Source organism: Thamnophis sirtalis, unplaced genomic scaffold (genome assembly GCF_051295495.1).
Source record: "Thamnophis sirtalis isolate CommonGarterSnake01/CBP01778 unplaced genomic scaffold, rThaSir2_p1.2 scaffold_6, whole genome shotgun sequence".
Classification (NCBI taxonomy): domain Eukaryota; kingdom Metazoa; phylum Chordata; class Lepidosauria; order Squamata; family Natricidae; genus Thamnophis; species Thamnophis sirtalis.
In genome coordinates, this window is record NW_028261386.1 from 25,845,008 (window position 1) to 25,868,283 (window position 23,276).

At 36.9% G+C, this 23,276-nt stretch overlaps 1 protein-coding gene across 7 annotated transcripts in view; it reads left to right on the plus strand.

The window, feature by feature from the left end:
- HMBOX1 (homeobox containing 1) overlaps positions 1 to 23,276 on the plus strand; it is a 122,419-nt gene that overhangs the window by 62,840 nt on the left and 36,303 nt on the right. For all 7 annotated transcript variants that reach the window (XM_014057464.2, XM_014057463.2, XM_087717464.1 and 4 more), the window contains 2 exons: positions 9,815 to 10,294; positions 12,862 to 12,947. In XM_014057464.2, coding sequence (XP_013912939.1) covers positions 9,815 to 10,294; positions 12,862 to 12,947 — 566 coding nt within the window. The remainder of the gene's footprint in view (positions 1 to 9,814; positions 10,295 to 12,861; positions 12,948 to 23,276) is intronic.

The window sequence follows — 23,276 nt, forward strand, 5'->3', positions numbered from 1 at the left end:
GAATCAACTGGCATGTCACAACTTGGCAGAGATTTCGAAGTTCATTTTGTCATGAAATGAGGCTTTGGGAGATGGTTAGCTACTGCCTCGGCTCTTGAAAATCACAGGGAGATGGTTATATATGTATCAAACCAGTATTTATGAAGCATTGGGGGAAATTTTGTTTCTTTTCAGATGATGTAAGCATTTTGTTTTTAGAAACCTCAGCATGAAGATTTTTTTTTTGTAAAGGGGAAAAAATCCTATTTTGCCATTGTCAGCTTTTATAGATAAATATGATCAATGAGTGGAAGAAATACATTTTAACCAGAGGTTTGATTTTATTTTAACAGTTAAGTATTTTGTATTGATATTAAAAAAATAATAATAATAATAATGTGCCAGTGACCTCTTCTCAGATGTTTTGCTCTGTTCCACTCATTCCCAGACTGTTGTCATTGGGAATTCTGGATTCCCAACATATCTGAAAGGACTAGCTTTTTGGGGTGGGGGATGGAGGAGAAGGCTGTAGCAACACTAAGCACTTTATATTCATGTCATACTTGATGTGGATTTACATAATTGAAGAATGTCTGCACTGGACACATTAAGCGGCTGTGCATTGCTTAAAATGAGGTATCCCATTGCATTGTAGTTAAGGCCATGATTTTGCATGATGTCTGAAGGAATCATCAAGACCCAAGACTATGAAGTTGTTTCCTGCAGCTTTGTGACTTAATCAACTATAGTTATAGCCTGAGTTTCACTTCCACGGGAGAGATGCCATATTATAACACTGCTAGTATAGAAAGTTAGTGCCCACCTCCTAGAAGAATGAAATATTTTGAGAAATATTAAAGGCAGAATATTATATTTCCCTAAAGGAGAAACATGTTTTTAAAGACAGAAAACAGTTCCCTAGCCCCAGCAGATATTTGGTGCCCATTAAGAAAGACAGGGCCAGCCTATCTACAAGACAGAAGACTCCAGCTCTGGGCTGATGGGATTAAGACATGACCCTCCAGGACCTAATAGGATTAACCCATCTAGCAGCAGAGCTCACCATATGGCACAATCTCCTAAGGACATTGCATCACCCAGCAAACTTCAATCAAGGATGGTAGCTCAGACAAACATGACCCCAAGGAAACTGACAACAGCCAATGCTCTTGTCTGTGCAACATGTTCTTGCACAGGAACAGAAAGCTCAAATGCAAAGCCCAAGGAAAGGTATAAAAACCCTTCTCTCTCAACTCCATGTGTTCAGCTGCATGAGGACCATTGGTGCTTGGTGGTTCTGTTCACCATTAAACCCTCTTTCCAATCAGCCTCCAGTGTCTTTTTTGGAACTGAACCAGATGGATATTTCTTCCAATGCTAGTATATCCCAAAAGTGCTTTTCAAAAGGCAACTGGATTTCCTTGGGGTTTTTTCCTTCAAAACGTTTCACCTCTGATCCAAGAAATTTCTTCAGTTCATTGAAGAACTGGAGCAGTTTCTCAGATGAAAAGTGAAACATTTTCAAGGGAACCCCCCCACCAAAGAAAGTCCAATTGCCTTTTGAAAAAAACACATTTGGGACAACTATGGACTCAATGATTGACTATCTCCATATATATTGCTAGTATGGAAAACCAATGTAGACAAATGTATTAAATCAAGATTTGTTTATTGAGTTAAGAATAAAAGCCTCTTCCACATACTGGCACAATCCAAACTCAATGCTTATATCCCAATTCTCCATTATTTCTTGGATCTTAATTATCCTTTCAGCTCCTTCTCTAAAAACAAAACTGTAAAGGCAATGAAAGAGATAATTTTTATTATAGTCACAGATCAGAATTATAGATAAAAGCACATTAAAATAAAATTAAGTAAAACGGGATAAAATATAATTAGTGGTGGCTTCATCAATGAGCAATCAGAATCTGTCTAAATATATAAAATTTGGCTATATTCAAGGAGACTGAATCATATTGATCTGACAACATCCGTACATATAAAGGATCAGAATTTCCTAGGTATTTTATCAGGTAAGGAATTTTAAACATCCTTAGAGTGTACAATATAACAGGACAGGAGCAGTAGTTTCAATGGTCTTTTGAACACAGGATACATAGGGGACTTTCTTGTAACGGCCTTCCAAAATTGCTGACTATGAAATTAGTTTTCCAACATTTCCTTGAACTGCAAGCCTTCTACTTCCTATTTGATGGAAGTCTTGTCCTGGCTTCTGGGATTTTTCTCCTCCTTCTATAGCCAATCTTTATAACATCCCCCTTTCCATAACATAGTTTCTCTGAGAGGTACATTTTTCCACTCCCACTCTACACAATCTCTGATTGGGTTCTCTGTATCCCCCCCCCCCCAAAAGCAAATGTGTCCAGAACAAGATTTCAGACTGGTTGGCCTTTTTTTGTGCCCTCCCACTGGCTAGCTTGGGTAGGTGCTAGTCAGCTCAGTGAGAAGGATGGAAATGAACAGTAAGACCACTCTAGTGGCAATTCACCCCTACTGCAGATGTAAGAGAGTGAAGCCAGTACCCATGTAGAAGTATGAAGGATACAAACAATTCTAAGTAATGGTGTGCCAATGATAGATTTTGAAAGCCCAAACAAAGTGGATTTTAAATCATTGTTATTGCAGGACAGCTTGGTGTGAAATCTGAAATCAACTTCTGCCTGGCAAAATAGTATCATGCAACTCAAAGCCCCAGTTCCACTTAGTAGCTGAAGGACTTCAAGACAAAAGAAAGCCTCTTTCATTCTATTATTCTATTGCTATTCCATTCTTGCCTTGAGTTATACAAGTCGTGTTGGCAAGCATTTGATTATGCTGGATTTATTTTCAGATGTCTCAGGCTGTTCTTATTAACTGTCATCGCTTTGATCGAAAGTGCACAACAGATTTCTGCATTTGTAGCATCCTGCTTTGCATGCCTAAACAGAACATTTTGGAGAGGCAGCTGGGCAGACCCGGTCTGCTTTACAGTTTTAGCCTGAATGTCGCTGGGGCTGAGCAATTGTGAGAAGAGACTGATGTCTAAACATCAAAGTGGGCTGAAGGAAGAAAAGTTAACAGGAGAGGATGTAAATATTTCCTTCGAAAAAACCCACTCCTATGGCTATTTCAAGTTTACCTGTTCCCTGCATTTCTCTGATTAAGGCTGTTGCAATGAGCCTCTGGCACAGAAATCTTCTCAGAAGGGTTAATCACCCTTGAATGAATCAAGATTAAGAAGAAACTCAACCACTTTGTTGAAAGTAAGACAGCTTCCCATAGTAGCTAAGCTGACATTTCCAGGAAGCCAACACACAGGACAGAAGAGCACTGGCAACCTCTTGCTATTGTTCTGCTATATTTTATCTACAACAACATGTACTGTACTGACTCAAATCGGCATTGAATCCCAGTGGCCACATAGATAGATTTTGTCCATGACAATTTGTCCCTAACCTCATCCTTCATTTCTTCCAAAGTTGCATCAGTCATCACTGTAACTGAGTCTATCCACCCTTCTCTTCTCTTCCTTCCACTTCCCTAACATTAAAGCCTTTTCCAGAGAGTGAGATCTTCACATAATGTGTCCAAAGTGGGATAATTTGAGCCTGGCTACTTGTGCCTTGAGTGAGAACTCTGGACTGATGTCTTCAACAATTTATTTGTTGGCTGTCCGTGGTATTCTTAGGAGTCCTCCAACACCAACGTTGAGAAGTATTAATACTCTTTCTATCCTGCTTACATAGACTGTTACTTGAAATTGTCTTGGGATTTCTTTTTAACAATGAAGAATGGGCTAGATGCTTCCACCACCGCCATCAAAGATCAGTAAACATCATTAAAACAGTGGGATTTAATACAGTAATCCCCGAGTCTAAGATACTGTTACTACAATGCAGTAAAAAACACCCAATTCAGCAAAAGCAAAAAATAAATAAATAAATAAATCAGAGGAAAACTTATCGATATATTATTCTCGTAATATTCCTTTGCCATTGTTTATTTTATTCTATTATTTTATTTCTGTTCTATTTGTACTCCTTTCTGCTTGTTTGTTTTTATTATTGTAAGCTGCGTAGAATAGCCACACATTGAAGGTGAGATAAGCAGCAAATAAATTTAACAAATAAGTCATGTAACCAATATACAGAACATCTTAAAAGTTTTAGTATTTTTAATGATAATTCACTGATCTGAATGAGGATTATCTCAGCTAGAGGGGAACCAGCTAGAAATACATTTTCAGCACATTTAGTGAGTAGTTCTCACTTCTTCTGTGGCAAATAGATGGAGCAGAACTATAATAATTGCAGTTTAAGAAACAAGTCCATCAAAATTTCTTGATAGATCAATTTGGAAAATCCCCAATCTCCATCACTGCTTTTAAAAATACATATGCGCTCTGATTTAAGAGAGACAAAAACCATTAATGCAGAAATGTGAGAAGAAATTAAGAATCCTGGTTGGTTTCTAATTGTGAGAAAAACTTTTTTTTCAGAGATGGTTAAATTTGACATTTTCCTGCTCTTCTAGTTTCATAAGTGGAATGTCATGTTGCAAATCTGAACTGGTCTGCTTTTCATTTATTAAATCAAAAACAAACGACCAGATCCTGTTTTTTTCTTTTTCTTTTTTAATGGGCTAATTTCTGCAAAGAAAAAAACAGTTCACCCTTCTCCCATAAGAAACAAATTAAAGTAATACAATTAAAGTAGTTGTAGCAAATTAGAAGGGCTTCAAACATTATGTAGTGATAAACTGCTAATGGGGATGCATGTCCCTTAATTAACAAGGAGCATCACATTATTCTTAAATGTCTGGTTGCAGAATTGCCTCGTAAATTGGCTTGTTAAACACAGGACACCTTTACATTAGGGATTTGCATGCAGTTTACAAGTAGAATTGCTGTGAGTTTAACTCTTCCATTAAAAAGGTAAGACATTGCTGGGAAGATTATGGTGTGTGTTGTCTTCTATCTCCACCGTGCAATTTTCTTCTTGAATTTCTGAGTGCTTCAAAAGAGTAGGGCATCATTCAAAACTGGGATTCCTCTGTGGCTTGAAAAATGCTATTGTTGTGACAGCCTTGTTAAAAACAGTTGCACAGAATGCAGAATAAGTTCATGTCAGCACAGGTGGAAGAAGCAGCTAATTCTGTATCTGTAACACAAGATACCTAGTATTTATACACATTGTCCAAAATTGTGTCTTTGGAAATGGTAATGGGTTTCTCTCCTAAAATAGTCATTTAAGAGTCAGCGATGTGTGTATACATGTGCAAAATGATATTGTTCAGAATTTAGATGACATTTTCTGATGAATCTTTAACATTCTAAGAGGAAACATGTCAAGCCACTATTAAAATTGTCAGTAACTCCAGCATCTTCATGTACTGTGTAATCCTATGCATGCTTTTGTAAAGAAGTTATTTTTGGGAGGAGAGAGAGTGGGGGACTTAGAGTAAGTTTATTAAGGACAGCAGTCTATTATATGCTCATGTCTTTGATTTTCTACAATGGAACATTTTAGGGCTATGCAAGCACATTGGCTTCAAAGATCAAAAAGTGCTTCAGGAATGCCTGCTATTTCTTAAAGCAGTTGTGTATTTTTGGAAAATATGTACTTGTTCCTTGGAGAAACAGCAGCGTCATAATCTCAAGATAGGATAGATTTTGTTTAAGTTAATTGCAAACAAATGTCCTCCTAAGTCTTAGATAGCTCTAGGACATTTTTTTCCTAGCAGATATTGAGTCTGATTATCCAAAATTTGTAGCTGAGCTTTGCTGCTAGTCATTGTCAAAATTCACAAAGTTCTTGACACATTCACTCTTTTATTTTTACAAATTACAAAAGTAAAAAATAGCAGAATATATTACAAATCTGTGTTTGTTTATCAAATGTAATTATCGCAGTGATGGCAAACCTTTTTCGCCTCGGGTGCCAAAAGCATGTGCACATGCGCTATCGCGCTCACTTGCATGTCCACCCCAATAATTTTATGCCTCCCCCACACTGTGCATGACACCCCCTGCTGCCCCATCGCTTTTTTGGAGCCTGGGAAGGAAACTGACTCACGACCCCACCCCCAGGCCCTTTGGAGGCCGGAAACAGACCGTTTTCTGACTTCTGATGGGCCCAGTAGGTCTGTTTTTTTGCCCTCCCCAGGCTCCAGAGGCTTTCTAGGAGCCTGGGGAGGGCAAAAAAACAGCCCAACGCGCAAACCGGAAGTCCGTTCCCGAAAACATCCGGAAATCAAGGCCGAAAATCAGCTTGCCAGTGCGCACATGGCCCTACGAAATGGCTTGGCGTGCCACCTGTGGCATGTGTGCCATAGGTTCCCCATCATGGAATTATCATAATACTTAATTGAACAGATCACTTTTGTAAACATGATTTATAGTTCTCTGCGTGTTTTTTCCTGCTTCTGCAATATAAGCAATATAACCTGCTTTTTTTAACTAGTGCTATACCAGTTCAGATTCTGTCAAGCTTCAAATTTCCATTTCACTTACTTGCACTTAATGGCAATTGCCAATAAAGGATCAATCCATTCCATACTTTCACATTTAATGTTCCATTTTCAAAATAAATGAATTAAGTCCACAACTTCAACATGATACCTGGTGAACAGCAAAGTGCCTGCCTGCCAACTCATTTCTTTGGTTGCTGACAAAGTTCCTATCCATAAAGATTATATTTGGTGAAAGTGGGAGTTTTAAAAAAAATTCTGTCCACAAGGATAAATTTTTACTTCTAGAAGATATATTTTGAACCATGTATAAAATAAAGAAAAAAAATGTGAAAGATCTGAATTCTGGCATTTTCATACTTTCTTTTGCCCTTTGCTAGTCTTTGTTATTTTAATTAATATGAGGTCATCACTTGCTTCTTCCATTACCCATTATTGGTTTTTGTTATTTGGTTATTAGTATATTGAAATAAATCACAAATTATATAGAATCCAGCTGATATGATATTATTTAAAGTGGTGTTCACAAAAATTCTGCAGGTTTATATCAGAATATACAAATAGGATATCATTTTTATGGATTTACATAGTGGGAAATTTTGAAAAGGCTTATGTTTTCTTAGAGTGGCTTTTTGCTTTGGGAGAAGGGAAACGACACTCCTTGGTTGATTAATAAACTTTGTGTAAATATCAGATTTTCGAAGGATTGAGAAATAGATCATTTTAAAAATGTTTCATCTTTTCCTATAAGAAAATTATTTGTCCCAGTTTAAAAGTCCTCCAGAATTTATCACACACACACACACACACATCATTGGAAAAAATGAAACAGTTGTGTTTCTCCAATAAACTACAGGGAATTATTTCCACTTATGAGTACTGTAATGTATTTGTGAGGGAGTTGTGACACCTTAAGTAGAGCACTTGCCATGTAGTCTTAGACTCAGCCTCACAGTGGAAGACTCCTTTTTAAGCTATATTGGCCATTAGTTATGTCCAGAAAAACGGTGTAAGATAACAAGCATCTTTGTATGAAATCAGCTCAGAAGTACTCTCCATCCTTGTTGTAATTCTTCAAATTCTTTTCTAAACACCAGTTCAATTTTAGTTAATGTAACAGACAAAACTTTCCACCCCAAACTATAAGTGCTCGCTACTGTTATAGTCATTAGGATGGATATAGATTGTCCTTTTAGAACAACAGACGTGTTTGGAATTTTGAGAATTGTTGAATGTTCAAAAACTGGCTGCCATGATGCCTTTATTCACAAAATGGCTGCCTAATTACCAAACCCATTACTACAACTGTGAAGTCTTGTTCCTTCCTCCTCTTTTTGCTAATTTAGTGAGAATCTCTTTGCCACCCCAATTTCTTTTTTTCTTTTTTTTCTGGACAGGGAAAACATATTCTCTCCAGCAACATAAGGTTGTAATCCAGCATTTTCTTCTTTTTTTTAAAGAATAACTGAGAGGGTTGATTGGACTTAGAAATATTTTAAAATAAAAGGACAGATTAGCGTTTATTTTATATTGTATTTTTAAGTCAGGAGGCGCTAGAAGATACTAGTTGCCTATCTCTGCATTAAAAAGGCTTCTCCAATCACTGCTTATAATAAAATCACTTTCTGGCAAATATCTGGAGATGGATGTAGAATTTCCAGAAACATTGTATATGAGAATATCCCCCACCCTCCCACTTTTCCCCTTTGGTAGGGATAATGAAATATGTGTAAAAATGGAATTGTATGCAATAATTAATGTTGATTTATCTTAAAGACTTACCTTAGAAACTTGTAGATGTTTTGTGTGTAACAATTGCTTTATGAAAGTATATTCAGTATATAACATTGTGTATAATAATATGTGTATTGAATGAATTGGTTTTTAATCTACAAATGGAGATACAAATTGCTGAGTTCTAAGAAATGTAGTACTTAAATTTTTCCTCTTTAGGAGAGACAGACAGGTAGCAGCAACTGAATTTTGGCCATAAGAAGCTATCAGGATTGTGGTATAACAAATACAACAATGTGTTTGGGATGGTTTCCACCACTGTAATAAACCAATGTGGAAAACATAACATAATTTCACGAGAGAGAGAGGGAGGGAGGGATCCAGTGTTCAAAAAATACATTTTGTCTTATTATCTTTGGATATTTCGGAGACTTTCAGAGTTATTTACTTTTTCACATTTTCATTTATTTCTTATCTTAATGTCAGTGTTTCCAAATATAGTATGACATGATTTATATGCTATCTAAAATTAAACTATTTTTTTTAAATCTTAAAAAATAATACACAAAAAAGGCTTTAAGATTTAAAAACAAAGGGAAACTGTTTTCTGGTGGTGTTCCCCCGCCCCTGTTTTTTAGGGCTAGAAGAGATAGAATTTAGGGATAGATCTAGAGATAGAATTCTATGTTTGTGTCCATAGCTTATGCAAGATATGCTTCTTTACAATTCTCTTTCTATTACCATCTCATCTTCTGTTCCATGTAATGTCAAAGTTTGAATGATTTTCCTCAGTATATTGGATTATTGCTTTACTTATAATTTCATGATATTCTTCTGCTGCTGGGCACATGTCTTTCTTTTTAAAAATGTATATTTTATTGATTAATTCTAATATTTATTTTGAAGGACTTTGGATGGAAAATTGACTTAAAATGTTAATATAAATAAAACAACATTGCTTCTGAAATTGTGGGGCGTTGCAAAATCAGGTTACTGTATTGATGTGGGAACTTGCTTTCAAAAAAGGAGGTCAGGCCTCTATTGATAGTTATTGATTTCAAGAAGCTAAACTAAAATATAATGTACAGTATGAAATGTACAATTAACAATGACAAATGTCTGCCTGCAGGCTTATAATTTTATATAAACAGACATACAAATAAAAAGAAGAATGGGAACAGAATAATTCAGTCAAATCTCTGATCCGGCTTGCTCAACGTTGCCTAATCTGTCAACAGCTCCCTGGGATTTCAGATGCAAGATTTTATGTATTTATTTTATTTATTTGTTCATTTTCTATATTTCCTAGGCTTATCAGGGTGATTGAACATATTAACACTAAGGCATCCTATATACAAGAGAGTTGTACTATCATGGAGATATGGGCTTTCTGGAGTGGAAAAACAGGAATAGGAAAATATGGTAGAGAAAGAGAAACTCTTAGTTCAAAAACAATCAATTATTGAATAATAAATAATGCCTGCCATGTGGCTCATTCTGAAGAGTGGGTAGAATATCTTTGTGCTTTTATCAGAGTATTGTGGCTGATAGTATTGTATGCTGAGGAGAGAAACTTCATCTACATTTAGTGGAACTGCTTAAATGAAATATGTTTTTCATCTTTCCCCCCCAGTCTGCTGGAAACCATGTTTCACTACACAGATGAACCCAGATTCACCATAGAGCAAATAGATCTACTTCAACGCCTGCGGCGTACTGGTATGACACGCCACGAAATCCTCCATGCTTTGGAAACCTTTGACCGTCTTGACCAGGAACATAGTGACAAGTTTGGGCGGCGGTCTGCCTATGGGAGTGGATCCTGTAGTAACAGCACCAACAATGTTCCAGCGTCTTCCTCTACAGCCACAGCTTCCACACAGACCCAGCACTCTGGGATGTCCCCATCTCCAAGCAACAGTTATGATACCTCCCCACAACCTTGCACTACCAATCAAAATGGGAGGGAGAGTAACGAGAGGTTGTCTGCCTTCAATGGGAAGATGTCGCCCACACGGTACCCTCTGGCAAATAGCATGGCTCAAAGGTCATATAGCTTTGAAGCCTCGGAGGAGGACTTGGATGTAGATGATAAAGTAGAAGAATTGATGAGGTAGGCAAAGTTGTATATTATGGATGAAGAATTAGCCATTCCCAACTTCTTTCTCTTACCGTTCCCTGCAAAGGCACTTCAGGAAGTTGGATAGTTCTGAATTGCTTTGTTTACTTTCCCAGATCAAAGCTTAGTTGTCTTAGGACAGTTGGATTGAAGGGAGAACTTAGCTCTTTGTTCATCTGGTGCATTCTTCACAGCCTTAGTTTGGATTTGGATGATTATCTAATGCAAAAACTGACATGGTGAAACTACCAATTAGTGACACTTCTGACATGGCAACTAATCATTTGAACCCTTGAATGCATTGTTTAGGTCCAGAAAGGTTCAAGCATAACAGTTTCCCCAACCTAGTGTCTTTCAATCATCCTCTATTAGAATAGGTCAAGAAAAGCTGTTGTGGGGATCTTTTTTGGTTTAATGAAGAAAATAGATACTCCAAAATAGAATTCTGATTCCAAGCACTGGACTTGGAAGACAGTTGCTTTGTGTAGTTTAATGGAATATAGGCCAGGAGTGAATATGGATTTTTAAAAGACCCAATGTGTCTTTTAAAGAGAGAGCCGAGGTGGCGCAGTGGTTAAATGCAGCACTGCAGGCTACTTCAGCTGACTGCAGTTCAGCAGTTCGGCTGTTCAAATCTCACCAGCTCAGGGTTGACTCAGCCTTCCATCCTTCCGAGGTGGGTAAAATGAGGACCCGGATTGTTGGGGGCAATGTGCTGACTCTGTAAACCGCTTAGAGAGGGCTGAAAGCCCTATGAAGCGGTATATAAGTCTAACTGCTATTGCTATTGCTACATTAATATATAAACAAATAATCAGACATAGTTAAGAAAAAAAAACATCCACAATTATTTGGATTAATATATGAGTCAGCAATAAAGTAATATGTATTGGCTATAATTATGCAAACTCTAAAATTGAACTCAGCAAATTATATATATATATATATATATATATATATATATATATATATATATATATATATATATATATATATATATATGTGTTTTTATTTGTGCTGATAAATAATATACACATACATACATACATACATACATACACACACACACACACATTATCCACACCAGAGTATCATATTTATGCACATTAAATTGTATTTTACATGGTTTATCTGATTTTGCCAGAATAAAAAGAAACAAAGAATCAAGGAAGATAATGCTTAAATTTAGAATTACTTTTAAGACTGAAAGTACTACTGTAGTATGGTTTTTCATTCAGTTATAAAAGAATGAAAATTTAAAGAAATTTAAAGAGCTATGGATGTGACTTTTACTTTTTGGCCATGCAATGTTGGAACAGCAGATTTGTATATCTATTGACTGCTTCACCACATCAGTTACTAAAATTTGGGTCTATTACTTCTGTTTATTACTCAGCAAAGCATGTTTTCTACCCAGTGTCCATTCTCACAAATCCATTCTAATTAGTTTCATACTGAATATTGCTTCTTTTCCTAGCATTGAGAAAACGAACAGTGATAATTAGGATAGATTTAATAGTCTAGAGCAGATAGATTTATGAGGCGTAATTATGAAATAGCCAATTCTGTCTTCCTGACCTGTTTGTGGAATTTGTTGCTCCATTTTGCTTCTCACTCCCACAGAAACCCATTCATACAGATCAGCTTTATGTTATGCTTTGCACTGATGTGTGCAACACATGAGCCACAGTGGTACAGTAGTTAGAATGCAGTCCTGCAGGCTACTTCTGCTGATCACTGGCTGCCAGCAGTTTGGCAGTTCGGTTCTCACCAGCTCAAGGTTGACTCAGCCTTCCATTCTTCTGAGGTTGGTAAAATGAGGACCCAGATTGTTGGGGGGCAATGTACTGACTCTGTAAACTGCTTAGAGAGGGCTGTAAAGCATCATAAAGCGGTATATAAGTCTAAGTGCTGTTGCTATATTCTTTAGTTCCCCTTAATGAATTTCAGAGTAGCTGTTCACTGAGTAACACATTTGTGTTGGTTGTAGGAAGATACTAATTGCAGTACTACAGATCTCCACACCCAAATAAAGAAGATGGGGTAGAATCATTCTATATGTAATACCAGACACATTTAAATTGTCCCTACTTCTAATAAATTTAATAAATAAACAAAATAACCTCTGCTTTAATAATTGAAGCAATAATTTGCTTCAGGTACAATCTGGTTCTTAAATCTAGGTGTCAATGTGGTTTGCTCTGGTTTCTCCTTTTAGCAATATTTCCTTTGTGGGAGCCTCATTTAAAGATAGAAACTGTTACTGCTGCCGTTTCCCCTCCTCCCACCCCCCCCAAGATGTTAGTTGCAGAGATTTATTCATCCCCTGTAATGAAACTTTGTACATTCCATATGACTTGCATGAATTTATACAGACCGCGACTCATCCATTTTCCTTGTATGCTTTGATCCACCAATGACACTGATTAAAAGAAATGTCTGCTGGCAAAGGCAATATATCAACCCCCTCCCCATCATCCACCACAAATGCATCTTCAAATTCTACTTTGCTCCTCTCTCTCTGTCTCTTTTTATTTTTCTAACTCCACACGTTTTGATAGGAGGGACAGCAGCGTGATAAAAGAGGAAATCAAAGCCTTCCTGGCCAACCGGAGGATTTCTCAAGCAGTTGTTGCACAGGTTACAGGTAAGAGCTTGCAAATGTCCCCTTTTCTATTCTGAAGTGTTGCTACATCATCTTGCTCATTTGCTGGTTAGTGCAGGTGTTGGCATATTGCGAGGCATTCTGCATTGCAGTAGATATCTGTCAGGGTAGTTATAATATATGCCTTTGATTTAATATCCATTGTCATACATGTCATGGAACTTCCTCAGTGAATCAGTGCTTTTATTCTCCTTCTCTAATACTGCCTGATTTTTTCCTCAGCCCCCCTCCATTCAATGGTTCATACTAGCAGGATTTTCCCCCTATAATATTATAATGAGTATCAAGTACTTTTGAAATGGCTTTTTAAAAAATTCTAAAAGTCACATGTGGTGATCTTGTTTCAGTGTAGAAAAGTGCATCCTTTGGACTAGCTGATTTCAGGAAGACATTAGTTCAGTTCACAGGACATTTACTTGGAAAAGTTTTTAATTATACTTGGTATATTACATCCATAATTTGACCTTTCTACTTAAGCTATGTGGGTAATACTACTCCCGCACATGCTTGGTTTCTCAATGCTTACCTTTTACAGATATTCCCCTGGTTAAGAATGAGTTTTGTTCCAAGGTCTGTCCTTAAGTTGAATTTGTATTTCAGCCGGAACAATATTATTGTATAATACTGTGTAAGTGAATATTGTGTAATGATCTTGAACTATTTTATATTTAATTTGAATCATTTTCTATTTAATTTAAATTTTGCTACAATAGGTTGTGTCTTTAAACAATGTGTTCTTACCCAATGACTTGCTTGATTTGTAATATTCATATATAATAAAGATGCTGTACAAATACAATGTGCAGACATATATAGTATATGTAGAAGTCTTTAAGAAGATGTTGGATAGCCATTTGTCTGGAACGGTATAGGGTTTTCTGCCTAGGCAGGGAGTTGGACTAGAAGACCTCCAAGGTCCCTTCCAACTCTGCTATTGTATTGTATAGTAATTTTATATTTGTATTCCACCTTTTACTCTAGGATTTTAAGATAGCATACACAGTTCTCTCTTTCATCCCATTTCCCCCCCATAATTTCTATTGACGATCCAAAATGAACTCAGTAAGCTTCCTAACTTTGGAGGAATTTGGATATTCTCAGTATTAATACAACATTTTAACTACATGAAACTTGGTCCTCCAAGTGGAGACTCTTTAAATAAACTGATCCCCATTTATAAAAACACATTGTTGAAATAGTTATTTCCAATCAGTTAAAAATTTCAGGAAGAAGAGAGAAAACTCTCTGTATAAGGGGACTTACTCAGGTGAGTATATGTTTTAAATTCAGATTTAATGTCCAGTTCAATTTCCTGTACATCTAATTTAAAAGTAACAGTGCTAAAAAAAAACCTCTCCGAATTAATGTAGGTAATACTGGTCTACATGGATCAGTAATCTGACTTAGTAAATCCATTGCTTACTTTGCTACTGACAGTGCTTATGTTTTGAGGCATCTCAAAAGAAGGTGTAATCTAAGAATTATCTCTAGTTGCCTTTGCTTGATTTTGTTGCATGGTTAATTCAAAAGTTGACATTCTGTAAAACAAGTTAGAGAGCTTTGGTGACAAGGAGTTGGAGTGATTAGAATGAGATAGTTGCTGCCTTCTGAGCTTAGAATTTGTTCAGGTAGTCCTCAGCTGATGACCATTCCTTTAATAATAGTTCAAAGTTACAATGGCCTTGGAAAAAGTGACCTACAACCTATCTTGACCATCACATCATCCCCGCAGTCACATGCAATTCAGGTGCCTGGCAACTGGCTTGCAATTATGACAGTTGCAGTGTCTTGTGATTATATTATTGCAATTTGCAGCCTTCCCAACCGGCTTTTGACAAACAAATTCAATTGGGCATGTCAGATTCGTTTTAACAACTTCGTGAGTCACTTAATAACCATGTGATTCATTTAACAACTTTGGTAAAAAGGGTCACAAAATCATGTCTGGCCACCTGACGACTTGTTAATGACCACATCGCTTAGCGATCAAAATTCCATCCCAATTGTGTAAGTCAGGGACTCTTTGCTACTTTATCAGAATGACTCCTCAAATATCAGTGGTTAACATGGCTAGACTTATATTGACTATGGCCTACCAGTATTCCTTTTATGGTCCCCTGAGTGGGTGAGGCCAAAAAAATTGTCCCAGTTGTTCATTTTTGGAGGAATTGAGGAAGATTGTAAGGACAAATTGCATGCTTTAAACCTTACAGAACTAAGGATTAGTATCTGTAGGACACAGAAATAATTTCTCAAGTATGCATCAGGTATCTAACATATGTATAATGTATATGATGCATATTTTTCTATGCAATTGATATAGAGAATTACTTATGAACAGTTGTGAATTTCAAATTTCCATTTTCAAAGTAGATAGAGGGATTTACTGAGTTCCTTTACTCCAATCACTTCACTTTTATTTCTTCCCAATCTCTCATTAACATATAAAACGTTGCCGAAAACAATAGCTGATATTATAGTAACTTAAAAATCTGGCTGGTGTTCTTCTCCAACAGCTTCCAGGATAATTTAGAAATGAAGCAATATCACCACAGTTAGGGGAATAAACACATGACTTACAGCAGTTCATTTAGTGACTGTTCTAAGTTACAATGGCACTTTAAAAAGTGACTTATGACCAGTTTTCATACACTTGCAGCCTCCCCATGGTCACATGATCAAAATCCAGATGTTTGACAGATGGTTCATATGATGATTGCAGTGTCCCAGAGTCATGTGATCAGCTTTTGCGACCTCCGGACAAGCCAAGTCAATGGGGAAGCCAGATTCACTTAACAGCTGTGTTAATAACAACTGCAGTGATTCACTTAACAACTGTTGCAAGAAAGCAAAACTCACTTAACAAATGTCTCACTTAGACTTAGCAACATAAATGTTGGCCTCAACTTTTGGCCTCAACTGTGGTTGTAACTTGAGACTACCTGTTCAAAGTTACAATGGCACTGGAAAAAGTGACTGATGTACCTTTTTCACAGTTACAACTTTTGTAGCATCTCTTTGATCATATGATCAAAATTCAAGTTCTTGTCATCTGGTTCATTCTTATGACCATTGCTGTGTCCCAAGGTCATGTGATCATGTCAGATCACTCTCACAAGCAGAGTCAATGGGGAAGCCAGATTCACTTAACAACTGGGTTAATAACTTATCAGCGGCAGTGATTCACTTAACAACTGTGGCAAGAGAAATCATAAAATGGAACAAAACTTACTTAACAAATATCTTACTTAACAACCAAAATGTTGGGCTCAATTGTGGTCATAAGTTCAGAACTACCTGTACAGCATATACAGAGAGGATAGGGAATCTATAATCCCCCAGACCTTAGTCAATTGCCTCTCCTATCATCTTTCATACTAATCCCTGCTGTAGCTGTATAATAAGCCTAACAGTATTTCTCTGCCTGGAAATGGCCTAGACACCAGCTAGTTGCAACTGATTCTCCTCACACAATGTAGTATTATATCTCCAGAGTGATTTCTGTAAAAATGCAGAGTACTCAGATGATCTTTGAAACTCTGGAAGCCTTGCAGCTTATTTTGGTTATACGTTGCTCTTTGAATTTGTGATATAAGAATATTTTTAGTGTGTGTTCCTTGCCGTTCAGAAGAAGATAATGTTCAGTTAGGCCATAATTAGTGCCTTTGTTTCCTATGTGCCAATCATGTAAGTAAATAATAAGCAGAGTGTTTTCAGAAGTGAAGGCTTTACTGTTAACATTCAAATTATTCAACACTTGAAGGTAGACTTTTAGCCATTCATGGTCAAATTTAATGTTTCAGTGAATACCCAGGTGAACAGAAGCTGACACATCCTGTACATGGGGCATAGTTAAACACAACATCTTTCTGCAGATTTAAATGCAGATTCATTATTTAAGCTCAGTTGCTGCAGATTCATAATAAGAAAGTTATGTGTATGGCTGTGCAGAACCTTGGACACTCATTTAGTCAATGCTTTGTAATGCCTCTTTTGGCAAAACAAGTTTCAAACTACTGTATTACCTTTGGTCATTAAGACCCTTTCTATTCTTGCTTTTGGAATTTTTGTCCCTCTTCTTTGGAAACTCTTCTAACTCAGAAATATTCTTAAATCTTTCCCCTTTTTCAATAACAATCAACTGTGGGGACTGCAAAGACCACTTCAAAACCCTGGTGAAAAATATCCACCCTCTTTTTGTCTTCAGTTTTCTTCACTGACTTAAATGCTTCATTTCCTTTTCTCCAAGTGTTATCTCACATGGTTGTGGTTGAACAGTTCAATCTTTGTTTTATCAGTCCAAAGCACTTTGTTCCAAAATGTTTCCAACTTATCAAAGTTTCCTTTTGCATATTTTAAAATATAATTTCTGTGATGAGGTCAGAGAAAAAGTTTCCTTCTGTCAACTCTCTTGATACAAATCTTTGCTCTGTAGGCAACAGTGTACTGTGGACAGTTAAACTCTTCAGCAAATCGTGATCCTTGGGATCTCTTTTGCAAATCTTGACAGGTTCTGGGTAGCTCCCACAATTTTTCTTGATCTTCCAGTTCTGCCTTGACTTCAGCAATTCCATGGAACTTCCTTCCCCTCCTTCCCTACGTTACCAACCAATTGTTCTCCTGAATGTGAAGGAGTGATTGTTATGAATCAGAGCTGATAATGACAAGTTCTGAAGAAGAGGATAAGCTCGATTTTTTTTGAGACATTTTTTTATTGTTTTAGTTAAACAAAAAGACAAAAAAAAATCATCTTTCGTTACATCTTGTTGAAAGCGTATCGATTGGTTACAAATATATTCCATGTGTTTCTTCCACAAGAAACTCAGTCATTCAAATCAGGTTGTACATTTTAAGTCAAGAAAGAAAAGTTATGTATTTTACTATTCCTGTACTATAATTCTCATTTAGTTACCATTGTTTAAACATGTTTTTATCTAGAATCATTTATATTAAAAGACACAACCACCTACTGGCATTCATTTGCAATTTCAATAGATCTCCAATAACATTGCACCTTTATAACATATTCTAAAATTAATTCGGTTAAGTAAGATATCTAAGCATCCCCCCCCCATAACACACCTGTATGTATCATTAAATATTGTCCATTAACATTTCATTGTTATTATTGTAGTTAACTAAGAGTTATTTGCTGTTTATCTCACTTCTCCTCTCCAGGCCCACACAATATTATAGCTTTATAGCTGTCTTTAGACAATGATTTATTAATAAGGTTTATAGGACTTCTCCCTCAATCCCAAATTAGTTAATTACGTGCTAAGAAAATAAACATTAGACATCTAAGACAATCTAAAAGATATTAACATTTCTACTTAACAATCACCCAAAATATACATTAACATTTCTATGGCCTGGTTATTTATCCTAACTAAGGTTATTATTTCTCTATTAGTATCATAGTAAATTTATGTTAATGAACAAACATTCAATGGTAATCTAGAACAGTTTATAAGGTACTAAAACCTCTACTTAATAATCATCAATAATTAACTAGCTTTTTTCTATCAACTAGCATTATTAACCAGTATCTTTCCAGTAACAAAATGGTCTTTCCTCTCTCGCCAGCTGTTGTGTCGATTCTCTTTCCAGGACCTTTCCAGGTTTTAAGACTTCTCTCCACACTTTGAAGCTTAAACGATCTCTCATATAGTTTTGTTGCCCTTGAGTTGTTATTAGTGTAAGCTTAACTTTGGTTGTCAGGTTTATTTCTGAATAGATTTGTCTTATTAACTCCACCTTTTTCGCTCTTTCTTTTTCTCCTACATCTTGGAGTTTGGGGTGGAGCACCAAATTATCAAAGTCACTTTTCCAGCTTCCCTTCTTTCCACCTTCACTCATGTTTACTCCATTAATAAGTTCATCTGACTTCTTATCTTTGTTTTCTGTATTTTCATTTGCTTCTTTAATTTCTGGGGCTGCAACCCCATCATCTTTTTTTGTGATACCCCATAGTCTGTCCCATTTCTTGTCAAATCTCTCAAGTCCTTCTGAGAAGTTTTGAAGTCCAGCCAAAATGTTTTGAATTATCAAGTTTTCTTCATCTGAGTATTGCTCCATTTTTAGAGTAAGAAGAAATATAAAGAAAAAGGAAGGAAAGGAATTTGGTACTATCTGCCACTCTAGCCTGTCACAGATTTTGAAGAATATATCTATTTTTATTTTAAATCTTAAGCAAATGTTCATTTATGGTTTTCAAAGAAGAAAGGTTCTAAAGTTTTTCTTTCCTTTTCCAATTCTTGCCAAAATATTTTCCACACGTACCAGCAGAACACTATTTGTGACCTTGGGTCTTTTATCAGGTTTTAGAAAGAAGTTCCAAACCTTTCTGTTGCACAGTCAATGTAGTCAGATAAGAGTGAACAAAGGATACATTGTTACAACAGCAAAAGAAAAAAAGCTTCAGACTTGGGCTTCCAAGTGGCAGATTCAACTATTTTAAAACCTTTTTCCTTAAGTATCTTTAATATGATATTGTAACAAGTAGAAGGAGAAATTTATTAAAGTAAAAAGAGTTTTAATTTAAGCCAAAAAAGTTAAAGTAGTAAAAGGAAATAGAGAAAAAAAAGATCCCTTCACTTCAAGCAGAGAAACAGGAAACATTGCAATCACTTCAATCCACAAAAGATTGTTACAGGCAAGAGCAAAAAAACTTTCTAAGGCAGTCCAATAGGGATTAAATATGCCGCTTTGTTCTTGCTTAAGGGACTAATTTAGCTTAAGAAAAGAGTTTCTTAGGGCAATCTTCTAAAAGAAAAGAAAAAACCCCTCACCAGATGGAAACACTTTCATTTCTCTTTCTGGATTATCTCCAACTATGTTAGCCAGGGGAGGGGCTGCCTGTTGCCGCCGGTTGGAAACGCTTCCCTTGGGTCGATCAGGGACTTTGCGATGTCCCTGCGACCAGCAAGGTCTTGTCTTCCCAGTCACCGTCTCTTTGGGACTGTTTAGGTCTTGCTGGACTATCCAGGGGCAAAAGTGTCATCGACGGATTCGGACTGTCGAGTCCGCACAATGTAACGTTGCGACGTTGGCTCCTCCTCCTCAGCTGGATTTTTTTTTTAAAGGAACATTCCATGATTTTCAGCTTCACCATGCCAGTCATGCAGTATTTTCCATTCTACGTTTCTGTACTCTTTTACAAATTGCTTAAATATGCTTATTCTTAATTACCTTGGAGAGGCTTTGGAAATCTCTTTGCTGCAATTACCTTGCAGAAAGTCAGCAAGGGTGAAGCTTAGATTCTCTCTCTGCTCAAAATCCAATCCTCCACATCCAAACCTGACGTGAGTCCGGTCAATTTCACTGTCCTCCCCTCACCATTGAAGAGTGAGGAAGAGAGTGTGAAATTGACCACAAAACCTAGAGCACTTTCTGTTACATAGAAGAACTCTGAGAAAAGGGAAAGTCTGCTTTAGCTTCAGATTTATAGGGGGCAGAAAAGGTTCATTCATCCAATTGCCCTGCATGAACGTGATTAACAGCAAGATGTCCTCAGACACTGCTGAGGCCATCCTGTCACTGCTCATGAATACCATGATAAAAGATAGTTCTGCCTTCTAGCTGAGATTCAATATCAGGAAGAAGAGATGCCTGCCAGGCTACCACTGGGCCATTTGAACTCTTTCAGTAGAGGAAGGGAAAAGAACTTACTTGTCTCTCCTTGACTACCGTTGTTTAATGCTACATATTGTCACTGCCTGCTAGTCAAAAGTAGCATAGGTTATAGAGAAGCTGTTACTAAAAGTTTGCTGTAATTCTTATTTTCTCCTTTGCAATGGAAATACCAGCCTCCACAAGGTTACTCTTTCCCCTAACCAAAACTATAAGAAATGGAAGAAAATAGCTCCCTAAAAGAAGTATCCGGTCTGTCTGGCAGCCAATATACAAATGGCCACAAAGGTGAGGAATTCAGCAGCCACATCTAAGGAGTCAGTTCTGCAAAAGGCCAATTGGAGCTCAAGATATTGTTGACTTACATATTATTGTTGACACAGAAGCTTCTCTTCCATAGATCATGAATTGCCCAAAAGGAGGGGCTGGAGCTAGCATAAAAGGGAAAACGACCTTGGGCTGCTCTAACATCAGACTGGTGGCAATATGGAATTTCTGGGTGAGGACACATCCTCAGCAAATAGTCTCTGCTGACATCTTCATTCTCTGCTTTCTTTTTCTATGACTCTTCTACTCTTTTCTCTCTTCTTTGCACTCTTTTAGTCTCTCTCCTCTGCCAGAACCCTATCCGACTGTTTCCCTTTCTCACCATTTGCTTTCCAGATAGTTTCCCTATCTCCATCCTGACTTCTAGCACTGAATACCATCTTTCTCCCTATTCCTGATCCTACTCTCCCAAGTTCAGCAAAATATAAGAGCTATAAGGGTTTCAAAGGAAGTTTGAGGAGTAACATCTGTCTTGGGAGGAGGGAGAATGCTGAGGGTTAGTAGACTTCTAAGGATGGCAGCTTGGATGTGAAGCATGTCAGCAAACTAGACCATTCTGGATGAATTTTACCTACTTGTTTATTAGGACTCTCATTCAAAAAATAAAGAGACATTCCTGTTCTTATTGATGACTTTCCTGGAAGGATTAAAAGTAGGAGATGGATAGAGGAGAAAAGCCCCCAAAGCCATCACATAAAAATACATCTAAAATAAAAAAGGGTCAAAGTTGGTATTGTTTGTCACATTAAAAATATTTGTATGATTATTGTATAAAGGGGTCCTATGTTGAAATCCTTCATAGAACTGCTAATGTGGAAGCTTTGTTTGCCTGTTTGTTATTCTTTTTAGAAACTATATTTTTGGTTTTTGGTAATGAGATAAACAAGACAGTGGCAGGCTGGGCATGGTGTTATTAATATACAGAATAAGGCAAATGACAATATGAACAGCTAAGAATAGCTTGCACAGAACACTCAGTCATGGTTCAGCGCTTTCTTTAGTGCTTGCTCCCTCTAAAGGTCAGATTGGAGAATAACACATGTTGGGAGCAGAAAGTGGGAGATAGAATTATAGGCTCCTTTACAGGAATTCAGTATAATCAGTGCCAAAAAGAATTGTGTGCAGAAGGGATCTTTTAAATTACTATTTTAAAATTGATGGGAAAGTAAAATTTAAAATGAACATTGAAATATGCTTTAAAGGAAAGCATCTCCTCAAATGTGAATTTTATAAAACATTTAACCCTGTTCATTATCAAAAGCGCTCTCCCGGTTCAGTCTCAAGATGGAGGGGGCTGAGTGACTAAAAGAATTTCTCCTCCAGATGTTTGGTCTATTTATTATGGGAAATGTAGTCCTGAAAGATAGTACATTATGGTAGAGTTATGTTAAACTGACTATGCTCTCTCTATTTGAAAACATGCTGAGATATAGTCACATGTACCAACACCTTATGTGTTTCTCAGTTCCATCTCCCCCCCCCCCACTACAAAATGCATAAATCCAGCATCTAGGAAAATATCACCACCTTCTTTGTGTGTGAGGGGAAAGGGGTTGTTTGACTGTTTCTCTCCCTGCATTTTGGGCCAAGACAGCGCTAAATAATGGCTGACTGCCCTTCACTCTCTGGTGTTCCATGTGCCTGCTTTGCTCATTCTGACCAGTGCAAAATGAACAGCTGAGTGAGTCATTCCATTTCCTGGTGGACGTGTTCATAATGTCCTCTAAGCTGATATCTTGAACTCCCTCTTCCTCCTCCTCCTCTCACTCCACTGTTCCCTATCTTTGCAAGCAGTCGGAGCAATTAATCACAATAATGTCATTTGAAAATTAGGTCTCTTCAACTTAAGAGCTCAAAGCTTTTATTAAAAAAAAAGGCTGGTGTTTTTGTAACGTACAGTGTGTGTGTGTGTGTGTTCTTCCCCATAGACATCAAAACCGTGAGATTACTGATTGAAGGGGGAGAGTGGAATCTAACCCCCTTAACTGAGAAGTGTAATCATTTCTATCTGCAGTTTCAGGTTGCTTTTTGAAAGCCCATTATGTACTAGAATAGGTTTGAGAGGTGTGCGTAAGCATGTCCATAGACTTCAGCATGAAAGTGTTATAACCATAAGAAGAAATAAGGGTTGCCTTATTTCAGAACAAGCAAATGCAATCTTTTATTTACATTAACATTCCTTTAAGCATTTTAATTCTGCTTTTCTAGTTAGAATTTCCTCAGCATTTTTTTAAAGTCAGGTAATGATAACCGGTAACGGTAAGCAGGACCTCTGACAGAGGTAGAGGGCATTTTTTGCTATATGAACTAGAGAATCAAAGGAATGATCCTTGGATGCAAAGCTTATACTTT